The sequence below is a fragment of the Echinops telfairi genome, unplaced genomic scaffold (genome assembly GCF_000313985.2).
Source record: "Echinops telfairi isolate 266 unplaced genomic scaffold, ASM31398v2 ScPeMD7_7457;HRSCAF=8495, whole genome shotgun sequence".
Lineage (NCBI taxonomy): Eukaryota > Metazoa > Chordata > Mammalia > Afrosoricida > Tenrecidae > Echinops > Echinops telfairi.
Genome location: NW_022111357.1, coordinates 44,484,403 through 44,495,666, shown reverse-complemented (window position 1 = coordinate 44,495,666; position 11,264 = coordinate 44,484,403). Strand labels below are relative to the sequence as shown.

The 11,264-nt window shown below is 63.8% G+C and overlaps 2 protein-coding genes across 2 annotated transcripts in view; both read left to right on the top strand.

Moving 5' to 3' along the window:
* Positions 1-800: 800 nt before the first annotated feature.
* Positions 801-5,284, top strand: KLHL17 (kelch like family member 17). The gene is made up of 11 exons (XM_004705228.2): positions 801-1,083; positions 1,169-1,290; positions 1,460-1,681; positions 1,916-2,032; positions 2,242-2,455; positions 2,997-3,141; positions 3,225-3,392; positions 3,593-3,681; positions 3,782-3,855; positions 4,113-4,294; positions 4,470-5,284. The coding sequence occupies exons 1-11, from the start codon at positions 801-803 to the stop codon at positions 4,696-4,698; spliced, it is 1,845 nt and encodes a 614-aa protein (XP_004705285.2). The 3' UTR covers positions 4,699-5,284.
* A 179-nt stretch (positions 5,285-5,463) lies between these two features.
* Positions 5,464-11,264, top strand: part of PLEKHN1 (pleckstrin homology domain containing N1) — a 10,574-nt gene continuing 4,773 nt past the window's right edge. Inside the window, exons 1-8 of the mRNA XM_045299154.1 lie at positions 5,464-6,428; positions 6,548-6,647; positions 9,319-9,465; positions 9,560-9,640; positions 9,786-9,858; positions 10,162-10,289; positions 10,374-10,502; positions 10,758-10,838. Of these exons, the coding sequence (XP_045155089.1) occupies positions 6,049-6,428; positions 6,548-6,647; positions 9,319-9,465; positions 9,560-9,640; positions 9,786-9,858; positions 10,162-10,289; positions 10,374-10,502; positions 10,758-10,838 (1,119 nt within the window). The 5' untranslated portion in view covers positions 5,464-6,048. The remainder of the gene's footprint in view (positions 6,429-6,547; positions 6,648-9,318; positions 9,466-9,559; positions 9,641-9,785; positions 9,859-10,161; positions 10,290-10,373; positions 10,503-10,757; positions 10,839-11,264) is intronic.

The window sequence follows — 11,264 nt, the reverse complement described above, 5'->3', positions numbered from 1 at the left end:
GGGAGGGGGGTCGGAAGGAGGGTCGGGCCAGAGTGCAGGCCCAACCCTGGAGGCCCCCCGCCTGCCCCCGAGCCTGCAGACCAGGTACTGTAGAGGATGTACATGGTCCAGTGCCCTCTGAGCCCCAGTAGGCCCTGATCTCTGGGGTCAACGCATTTGAACCCCTGCCCTTCAGTTCATCCCTTGACAGAGAGGTGTTCCGTCCTCTCCTGGCTGCCCTTGTGAATGCCCGGGTGCAGAATGGAGGTGCAATGTGGGTGCCGGGGGTTCAGGTCAGGGCGCAGCTGCCAGGAGTACTGGCCACCTTTTACTGTCTCGCATCTCCTGTGCCCCTGCACATGTTCAGGACAACAGTCTTCTGCCCAGAGGGGCTCATGGGCTGGCAGAGGCAGAAGGGGTGGTCAACAGTGGACAACGGGGTTCCAAGGAGGACCCAGAAGGCTTGGCTCTTATGGGGGGCAGGAAATGAGCATGCTTGGTGCTCAGGAGGGGTCCAGGCAGGGAAATGGGACTGGGCTCAGCAGCCAGGCACTAGACCCATCAGAACCCCTTGGCTTGGCTGGGTGCTGGGAGCACGTTTGAGGCAGGGTCCTGCCTGGGGTCCTGGAGGCCTCCTGGGACATAGGAGACAGAGCTGGGCAGGCGGGGGCCAAGCCTGGGGCAGGGCTTGGCAGGGGTGGGAGCTGGAAGAAGGGGAAGAGTGGGTGGTGAGGGATCCTAATGATGTCCTGAATCACGGGTGGGGATGGGGGTGGGGAGCGGGGCTGCCTAGCCATGGCAGGACTGTGGGCACCACCCTGATGACCCATTCCTCGGACCCCAGCCCAGAGGCTGAGCGAGCACGTCCCCGCCAGGCCTGGCCTGTGACCCCCATGGAAGGAACAATGCAGTTACTGAGTCGAGAGGGCCACAGCGTGGCCCACAACTCCAAGCGGCACTACCACGATGCCTTCGTGGCCATGAGCCGCATGAGGCAGCGCGGCCTCCTGTGTGACATCGTCCTGCACGTGGCCACCAAGGAGATCCGTGCCCACAAGGTTGTGCTAGCCTCCTGTAGCCCCTACTTCCATGCCATGTTCACAAGTAAGTTCGAGGCCCGCTGGGGGCAAGCTGAGAGCATCCGCAGGCCCCCCAGGGCCGAGATGGGGCTGACTCGCTGTCCCCACAGACGAGATGAGTGAGAGCCGCCAGACACACGTCACACTGCACGACATCGACCCGCAGGCCCTGGACCAGCTGGTGCAGTTTGCGTACACAGCTGAGATTGTGGTGGGCGAGGGCAATGTGCAGGTGAGACCCCTGGCCCCTGTGTGCCGTTGTGACACCCTGCCCTGGTCCCTGTGCCTCCCCGATGCCTGCTGTACCCCTATGTCTTTTCTCATGTCATGTCTACCCACCCCCCACCATTCCTCTGCCCTGGACCCTCCTTCCCACCTCGATTCTATCACTGCGCCTGCAGACGCTGCTCCCTGCTGCCAGCCTGCTGCAGCTGAATGGCGTCCGCGATGCCTGCTGCAAGTTCCTGCTGAGTCAGCTTGACCCGTCCAACTGCCTGGGCATCCGGGGTTTTGCCGACACGCACTCCTGCAGTGACCTGCTCAAGGCGGCGCACAGGTATGTGCTGCAGCACTTCGTGGACGTGGCCAAGACCGAGGAGTTCATGCTGCTGCCTCTGAAGCAGGTAACGCCGCCTTGGACCCCAGCCTGGGGCCCGACCTTGACCCTCGCCGTGACCGCCCAATTCCATCCCTGCTCCAGCTCTGCCCGCTTCCCCAGACCCCAGGCCCTCTGGACTCTGCTTGGTCCCTCTCCTGGAGCCCTGGCCCCTGGCCAGGTCCATCCTCCCTCTCAGGTACCCTCAGGGCTCCTCCCTGCCCTGCCCCCAGCCCAGCCTAGCCTGAGGCCCCGCCCCCAGGTGCTGGAGCTGGTCTCTAGTGACAGCCTGAACGTACCCTCCGAGGAGGACGTCTACCGGGCCGTCCTGAGCTGGGTCAAGCATGACGTGGACGCTCGGAGGCAGCACGTCCCGAGGGTGAGGCATGCCTTGGGCACCCACAGGCCAGGTGGGGGTACAGGTGGCTGAGGGGATTTTGTGGTTTGGGGACCTGGCGCCAGCTCCCATCTGTCCAGGGGTGCAGTGACCGAGGAGGGGTGTGGGAGCTCTCGGGGGGACCCCAGGACTGAGCTGTGAGTCCCCAAAACCGGCTCTCACCTGGCACATACACCCCCCCACCCCCCCAGCTGATGAAGTGCGTGCGGCTGCCCCTGCTGAGCCGAGACTTCCTGCTGGGCCACGTGGACGCCGAGGGCCTGGTGCGGCACCACCCCGACTGCAAGGACCTGCTCATCGAGGCCCTCAAGTTCCACCTGCTGCCCGAGCAAAGGGGCATCCTGGGCACCAGCCGCACAAGGCCACGCCGCTGCGAGGGCGCTGGCCCAGTGCTCTTTGCTGTGGGTATGCCTGCGTCCACTATGTCCCCACACCTTCAGCATCTACTCCAGTGGCCACTGTGTCCCCGCCTACACGCACACAGTGTCCCCGAGGCCCTGCCCGCACTGCCATATCCCCACCATATATCCGTGCACCTGTCTTTTTCTGTGGCCACCGTGTCGCCGCTATTGCTGCCCACATGCCTGCCACATAGCCACCAAGCCCCATGATGTTCCTCACAACCCCACCCACATCTGCCACCTTCTTAGCCGTCCTCCCTAAATCCTTATGCTCATGGGGTCACCCCTCCCAATGTCCACTCAGTGCCCACAGTGCCACCGGCCACATTCCCACGCCCCTCCAGCACGGTCCATCCCCACACCACCACCTCCCTGGTCCCACCCCACCCCCACTGCACTCTGCTTCTGCCTCCACAGCCCCCATATTCCCAGACCTGCCGCATGCTCATCCCATCCCCACCTGTCCCCATCTCCAGCCTGGAGCCTCTCCCGGACCCTGTGCTGAACGACCACCCCAATAGACCCTGGACCCCTTCCGCCCTCAGGTGGCGGGAGTCTGTTTGCCATCCACGGGGACTGCGAGGCCTACGACACACGTACTGACCGCTGGCATGTGGTGGCTTCCATGTCTACGCGCAGGGCCCGGGTGGGAGTGGCGGCCATCAGCAACCGGCTATATGCTGTGGGCGGGTAAGCCGGTCGGAAGAGTTGGGGGTCAGGTGTGGCGGATGCCTTCCGGGCCACCTCTGACTGCAGCGGGGTCTCCCCCCCAGCTACGACGGGACCTCAGACTTGGCCACCGTGGAATCGTATGACCCTGTCACCAACACATGGCAGCCTGAGGTGTCCATGGGCACGAGGCGCAGCTGCTTGGGTGTGGCCCCCCTACACGGATTACTCTACGCGACTGGTGGCTACGATGGGGCCTCCTGCCTCAACAGGTGCAGGAGCCAGGCTGGACTACCAACCTTCTGGTCCCCCCAGCTCAAATAGGCTTCCCTGGGGTCAGTGGGCAGCCTAAGCCAGTGGACTCTGGGGGTGGGGCTCCGCTGGGATTTGGTCCAGAGACACAGAAGGTCAGGTCCAGGCCTGAACCACCTCCCCAGCTGCACTTGAGGTCACCAAGGTCCTTGGTCTGCAGTGCTGAGCGTTATGACCCCCTGACGGGAGCATGGACCTCCATCGCTGCCATGAGTACCCGGAGGCGCTACGTACGCGTGGCTACACTCGGTGGGTGACTAGCTGCTGGCATTTGACCCACCCCTGTCTGTTCCTCTTTCCCTGGGGGCCCCAGCATGCAGTGGGCACTCAGAGGCATCTCTGCTTCCAGACGGGAACCTGTACGCTGTGGGCGGCTATGACAGCTCGTCACATCTGGCTACCGTGGAGAAATACGAGCCCCAAGTGCGTGATGGGCCCAGCCACAAGCCACCGCCCCCCAACCGCCACCTTCCAACCTCCTGACCTCCATCCCCTCCCAATGGCCGGGTTCCCTTTCCCCTAACCACTGCCACCTCCTGGTGGCTGATTCCTGTTCCCTGATTCACCGTCCATCCGTCGGTGCCCCTGAACCATTCTCCTCACTGCCGTGACCTCCACTGCTTCCTCCCACCATTGCCACGCCTACTCAGTGCCTTCAGCCCAGCACCTGCTGCCCGCAGGTGAATGCGTGGACGCCTGTGGCCTCCATGCTGAGCCGGCGCAGCTCGGCTGGTGTGGCTGTGCTGGAGGGCGCACTCTACGTGGCCGGAGGCAATGATGGCACAAGCTGCCTCAACTCGGTGGAGAGATTCAGCCCCAAAGCCAGCGCCTGGGAGAGTGTGGCCCCCATGAACATTCGCAGGTCTGTGGGCACGGGTGGGGTGGGAGCCTGCGGGTGGCCCTGGGCCTGTATCCCAGGGAGGAATGACCTTTGGAGATGTCCATTGGGCCCCCAAGAAGGCGGTGTCGCATCCTGCCAGAGACCCACCCTGGGCTCACTGCTAGCTGGCACCCACCCTCTCTCGCCCGGCCCCTAGGAGTACACATGACCTGGTGGCCATGGACGGCTGGCTGTATGCTGTGGGGGGCAATGACGGCAGCTCCAGCCTCAACTCCATCGAGAAGTACAACCCCCGGACCAACAAGTGGGTGGCCGCATCCTGCATGTTCACGCGCCGCAGCAGCGTGGGCGTGGCCGTGCTGGAGCTGCTCAATTTCCCTCCGCCCTCCTCGCCCACCCTGTCCGTGTCCTCCACCAGCCTCTGACCCGCCGGGGCCGTGCGCGCCCCGCCCACATGCCTTAAGCCCCACCCCGGGCGGCCTCAGCTCCTCCCTCCCCCTTACGATTTGAGGCAGGGTCCTCAGCCCGTCCACCAGGGACGCTGGGCACCTTGAGCCGCATCTGTGTCTGTGTGTGCGTCCCTGTGTTAATTTATTCACGCGCGCCTTTATTTATTCACTTATTTATTGCCCAGCAAGCACCGCCACCGCTCCCATTTGTCTGTGTATCCTCCAAGTGTTTGGGACCCGTGGCTGTAGGACCACGCTGCCCTCCCCAGGGGGCCTGCGGTCCACGCCCGCCCTTGGGCGCAGCAGTGGTGGGGAGGACACCCACACTGCCCCCTGGAGGCGCAGCCAGCCTTGGGGAGAGGGTGAAGGGTGGGGGGTGGCTCCGTCTCCCCTGAGCAGGTGTAGACCCCCACCTGTGTGCCAAGCCCCTCTTTCCGTGTCCATGTCCCGCTCCTGGGCCTGCACTTGAGTGGGGCCGTGTGCACGCCTCTGCACTGCGCGTGCGCAGACCCAATGTAGCAATACGTACCGGCTCCCGTAATAAATTCGTCTCTTGGCCCCATGGGCTTGTGGCTGAGCCTCTGTCGCTGGGCGGCCGGCAGCTGGAGGACGGGTCAGGTGGGCCCTGTCCTTCCGGATAGGTCCACTGGAGGGCATCTGTGGAGGATCTATTGGGGTGTATTTTCGGGGGGGGGGCATTGAAGGGGTCCGTAAAGGACACCTCTAGCAGCAGTGCCATGGGACACCTTGCCCCACAGCCCCAGATGCGTGGAGGGCGGACCCAGGGATGCCCTGAGAGGGGATTGTCCCACAATTCTCAAGGTGGGGGGCCAGGGGGGCCGGGAGACTACTCCCTCCTGGGCTCTGTCTCAGCCAGCATGCAGGGCCTGGGGAGGAGAGGTAATGAAGAGCCCCGGCTCCCAGTCCCCACCCCCCACGAGGCCCGTCCTGCTCCCTGGGATGAGGGTGCCCAGTCACCGATGACTCAGAGCCTGGGGACTGAGGTGGAAACAGGATGTGTGCCCATCGGGGGCACTGGGAGAGGACTTGGCCCACCAGGTCCCTGGTTCTCAGAAGGTCACTGCTCACCTGGGGGGATGTCACTGGGTTGTCTGGACGTCACCCAGGGGGTCATAAGGCTCACTCTGAATGCCATAGGGGTCATGGCTCACTTGGGGGTCCACAGGCTATCCATTACTGGGCTCATGGGGATATTGAGTTCCTCAGGGGCCTGGGTGGTGAGTCACGGGGTTCTCAGAGCCCCCGGTGCCCCCACTCTATGAGTGCAGGTCATTGTGATCCTTCAGAGTACTGGGTGGAAACAGGATGTGTGCCCATCGGGGGCACTGGGAAGGGATTTGGCCCACTAAGCTTCATTGGTCCCCCAGCGTACTGGAAGCTGAGATGAGGCTCTGGTTCAGGACCAGTGCCCGGTGTCCGGCTAGTCCCTCACGTGTAGACAGACAGGAAAGGGTTCAGGTAGACCCCTCCCTCCAGAATGGACTCCGCCCCCACCGGCTTGCTGGGCAGGACGTCCCAGGCCGGCCGGCCCCACCCTCCGAAGGAGGTGGAGGAGGACCTGCTCCTGCTCCGGAGCACCCAGCACTGCTCGGCGGCCAGCCTATGGGGAACAGCCAGTGCGTCCCCCAGGCCCCCAGGAGGCTCCGAGCCTCCTTCTCCAGGAAGTCTTCGCTAAAGGGCACCAGGTAAGGGGTGGGGTGTAGGGGGGCAGTCTGGTCACCGCTACCGGGTCCCTGTTCCCCACACCCCACACCCCCACACCCTCACCACCACTGGTCTGTGAGCCCTGCTTTCTGGTCTCCAGAGAGGATGGTGCGAAGAAGCTGGCGAGCCTGTTTGGCAGCGAAGTTGGCCCCGATGGGGACTCGGCGGCTGACAAGATCTTCTACTACATCCCTGGGACGGTGAGCGGGGTGGGGGTGGGGGTGCCGTACACCAAGGGGACGGGGACAGAGTCCTCCACTGTGTCCTGGGGACAGCGAGCGGGAGTGGCCGGCTGGGGGTGTCAGTGGACCCTGTCATCAGTATGACGCAGGTTGTGGCGCCGCCCACCTGGGTGGCTGTGGCTGTGCTTGGCCCAGGGGCTCCCCCAGCCTAGGGGGAGTTCAGATCCCAAGAGAGCGGGAGGCGGACCCCGCCCCCTGGGCCCCTCCACCGAGAGTCTGGGGAGAGCGAAACCGGCCGGCCTGCTGACTGAGTCAGGCAGGCTGCGTGTGCGGCACCGGGAAGGGGCGGGGCAGCGGGGCGGGGCCCAGGCACCCGGGCACCCAGGCCAGCGTCCAGACCTGCAGCTCGCCTGCCCGGCCTGCCCAGTCCGCACACTCAGGAGTACAGGCTGAGCACCCACAACCCTAATCACTGTTTGGGGACTGATGCCAAGGGCAGTGGCTGTGTCATCACTCGGAGAGTAAGGGGGTGCCTTGACGGTGGTTCTGCTGGACCCAGTTTGTGGGGGGAGGGGGTAAGGGTTAGTGTAGCCCGGAGGGAGAGGGAGAGATGTCCAGAGACAAGTTGGTGCCTAGTTGGGGCTCCTCAGGCCCTGGGATGCCCCCTCCCCACCCTACTGCAGCTTCCTGGAGCGGGGCTGACACTCCGGGGCCAGGCGGCAAGGGTGGCAGGGAGGGGGAAGGCAGAAGTTCCTCCTCAGAAAGGAACAGACATGAAAGGAAACCCCCTTGCTGCCCACTCAATTGCGACTCATCGTGACCCTGGACCAGCATTCTGGAACTGTACATCCGTGCCAGAAGCAGACAGCTTCATCCTTCTCCTGCACATCGGCTGGTGGTTTTGAACCTCTGACCCTATGGTTTAGCAGTCCAGTGGCGACCCCAGGGCTCCTTCGATAAAGGAAACAATCCTCCCCCATTAATTTCAGGGGGAGGAGTTCAACCTGTTCTCAGGGCCTCGCCCCCGCCCCCACCACCACCACATACACACATATCCTTCCCCCTGTGTCCCTGTGACAGCTGAGACAACTCCCCTCCCATCACGCTCTCCTAGGAGGGGGCGCTGGTTCTGGCAGCTGGCCTCCTCACCCCCACCCCCACCCAGGCCCTGGACATGTCCGGTGGCCCTGGCCATCCTCCTTTTGAATGCACAGGGACTGGAGGGCAATGAGCTTGTTGAGCCTGGGCAGGTGGACGGCAGCCATCCTGGGTGGGTATCTGGTTCCGTGGCCTATTTTCAGGTGTCAGCTCCCACACTGGGTGTGTCTGCGGAAGCCCCACCCAGGGGCAGGGTGGCCAGGGAAGCCGTGCGTCTGTTCACATTCCTGGGATTGCCCAAGAGGTGGCTCAGCTTGGCAGCCCCCAAAGGGAGCATGGCCCCTACTGGATACTCGCAGCCCCCACCTCACTCTCAGCTCAGGCCCTCTGCTTCCCCATCCGGCAATCTGACCCCGTTGTACAGGCTCTGTATGCAGGACGTTAGATGGACGTGGGCCCCCCCTCCAGGTCCCTCTTCCCGGGCTCTGATCCAGGGGGGGCCCTGCTTACCAAAGCCTCCTGGGAAATTCAGCAGTAGGCAAGGTAGGCAAAGATTCCTATCCTCGGGGTCCACACAGCAATCAGCTGACAAATACCAAGTAGGATGCAGCAAGCTAGCTCTGGGGGGTTGCTACTGCAGGAGAGGGCTGGGGTGGGCGGGGTGCTCTCAGCAAAGCTTTGGGGGACGTGGGAGGGGGCTGGGTGACCAAGCAGAGGCAACAGTGTGTGAAAAGGCCCAGAGGGAGGCAAGGGGCGCATCATGGAGGACACCCTCCCTCAGCCCCCACCCTGATCGGGACCTTAGCTTTGATGTGTGTGAGGTGAGAGAGACCGCCTGGGGTACCCCAGGAACTGGGGAACCCACTGCTCGGGAGTCTTCCAGCTCCAGCTCCACGGGCGGCATACTGGTAGCTTGAGAGGGTAGGCGTCTTCACACGACAGAAACTGGCACATGTTGGCAGCTGGGGCCATGTGGTGGAAGTACGGAGGCCCGCCGATGGGAAACCTGAACCGGCCCTCCTGGACACACAGGAGGGTGTGTAGTCACCTCACCCAACCCCTCAGGCCCCTGGGACTGATGCGCCTTGCCAGGTGAGGTGAGCACACCAAGGTCACCCGCTGAGAAGCACCGCAGGGAAGAGTGGATGGAGCCTGCTGGAGGCCAAACCTCACCATCCCCACCGCTCGGCTAGAGCGCCGTGTGCAGGCCGGGGGACAGAGGGCTGTGACCGACTCCACACGTGCCTCCCTGCCCCGGAGATGATCAGTGAGACGTCCCACCCTTGTTTCCGTCCGTCACGCCCTTGGTGTGAGCACCATGTTACCCAAGCTCTCACACACCCCACCCCGACGTCCTCAACCTTGTGCCATTTCGAGTCTTGTTGCTAATTCTCTGCTTGACTTCTCCTGCCGGACAGGCCCGTCCCAGTGCCTAGGTCAGGGCCCTGCCAGCGGCGGGTGCTGAGGCAGTGTCTGTTGGGGGCCTGGGCCCCTTTGGTGCAGATGAGCCTGTCACCAGGTCCTTGCAGCCTCGGGCACAGGGCTCAGCCTAGAGAGCGCTGCTGCCCCTGAGCTCTGCCCTCTCCCACAGGACATCCCGGGCCTGGAGGGTCAGCGAGAAGCCCTGGACCAGCCGTTTCTGAGTGTGTTCAAGAAGGGGCGGCGGAGGGTGCCCGTGAGGAACCTGGGCAAGGTCCTGCACTACGCCAAGGTCCAACTGCAGTTCCAGCACAGCCAGGTGGGGGCCTGGGCAGGTGAGGGATACCCTGGGGACCTGCCTCTTGCTACCGCTGGACCCTCATCTTGCCTGCTCCTCCCCCTGCCTCCCTCAGGAACCCAGTGACTGCTACCTGGAGCTGTTCCCCTCCCACCTCTACTTCCAGGCTCACGGTTCTGATGGACTTACTTTCCAGGTGAGGGAAGAACAGGCGGGGTAGTCTTCCCCATGGACAGTGGAGGGGGTCGGGAGGAAGCAAGACAGCCGACGCTCAGGGTGGCGGGAGCAGGCCCATGTGGCCCCCGAATCTCCCTGTCCTCACCTCGTCCATGCCTTGGCAGGGGCTGTTACCTCTGATGGAGCTGAGCGTGTGTCCAGTGGAGGGGTCTGGAGAGCACGCCTTCCAGATCACAGGTGGGGGGCCCCAGGAGGCCCGTTGGGGGTCCTGGAGCTAACTGCTGCACCGATTCCCACTGGGCTATTCAGTGCTTTAAGGCCCAATCGGACCAGGCCCCACATGTGGACAACAGCAGTAGACACACTGATTAGGGTTCTTGCCAGTCCTCGGCTTCTGCCGGGCAAGGACCAGCACATGGGTGGGTTAGCCTCCAGTGGAGGGGGTCCCCACAATGGTGGTGTGGTTGCCTCCCCTGGGGCCCCCTTCTTTCCTGAGGCCCCCCCACTTCTGGCCGCCCACTGCCTGCTCACCTACTGCAGGCCCACTGCCCGCCCCTCTCCTCGTCCTCTGCCCCAGCGCTGCTGAGCGTGCCCAGTGGCTGTACCACCTGGAGAAGCAGATGGCCCTTGCTGGGGGGCTGCGGCGCTGCCACTCGGCGCCCTCCCAGGTCAGTGCCCGACTCCCACCCTGCCCCATCCCATCCTTCCTCTTCCTTGGCCCGTACTAATCCCCGTCCCCAACCTTTTGTCAGGGCCCCGGGGACGAGCTGCCCTGGACGCTGCAGCGCCGGCTGACTCGGCTGCGGAAGGCGTCAGGACATGAGTCAAGGGGCCCTGCCATCTGTGCCTCCAGGGTCAAGCTGCAGCATCTACCCTCTCAAGTGGGCAGTGTGGACGAGAGGGGTTGCCGGGGACCAGGGGGGCATGAGAACCCTGGAGGGCAGAACAAGGGCGGTGGCTGAGGGAGCTCGGGGAGGGTCCTGGGAGTGGAGCAAGGGGGTTGGGGGAGGCTTGTAAGGACCCAGGGGGGTAGGGCAAGAGGACAGACAAAAGGGGGCAGGAGGAGAGGCTGTGAGCACCCTGAGGGTGGGGGAGCAGGTGACCTGGGCCTCAGTGCCTCTGCCTCTTGCTGCCAGGAGCTGTGTGACCGCCTGCTGGTCCTGTACCCCACCTCCCTGGTCATCTTCTCTGAGGAACTAGATGGGCTCTGCTTCAAGGTGGGCTCCTCCCCTCTCTGGCAGCCAGCCCAGGGAGGTGCCCTGTGCGTGGGGGTGGGAGGGGGCCGAGTCTCAGGAGGAACCTGTATTTCAGGGCCTGTTGGAACAGTGTGCTGGCCCCGCCCACCCTGCCCCACTGCCCTGGCCAGTCTGTTTTCAGCTCCAACATGGACACAAAAGAGCCCCTGCTTTGGGCACCCGTGTTGTCCCTGAGCAGTGACCCTCGGTGTCCTGTCACACTTTCCCCGGCTCCCAGCCCTCCCCACGGAAAGCCCGCTGAGCCTTTGTGAGTCTGAGTGTGCATGTGTGTGTGAGATACCACATATCTGCGCCTGTGTGTGCGTGTGACCCAGTTTGATGTGCACGTGTGAGTCTGTGTGCATGTGAGATGATATGTACCTGTGTGATCCTCCTCACGGGTGATTA

What these genes read in the sequence shown, in the direction of transcription:
- KLHL17 (XM_004705228.2), top strand. Translation starts at nt 801, where the DNA reads ATGACCCATTCCTCGGACCCCAGCCCAGAGGCTGAGCGAGCACGTCCC. An exon ending in CTTCCATGCCATGTTCACAA is followed by an intron (nt 1,084 to 1,168) that starts GTAAGTTCGAGG and finishes CTGTCCCCACAG; the next exon opens with ACGAGATGAGTGAGAGCCGC. An exon ending in GGGGCCTCCTGCCTCAACAG is followed by an intron (nt 3,393 to 3,592) that starts GTGCAGGAGCCA and finishes CTTGGTCTGCAG; the next exon opens with TGCTGAGCGTTATGACCCCC.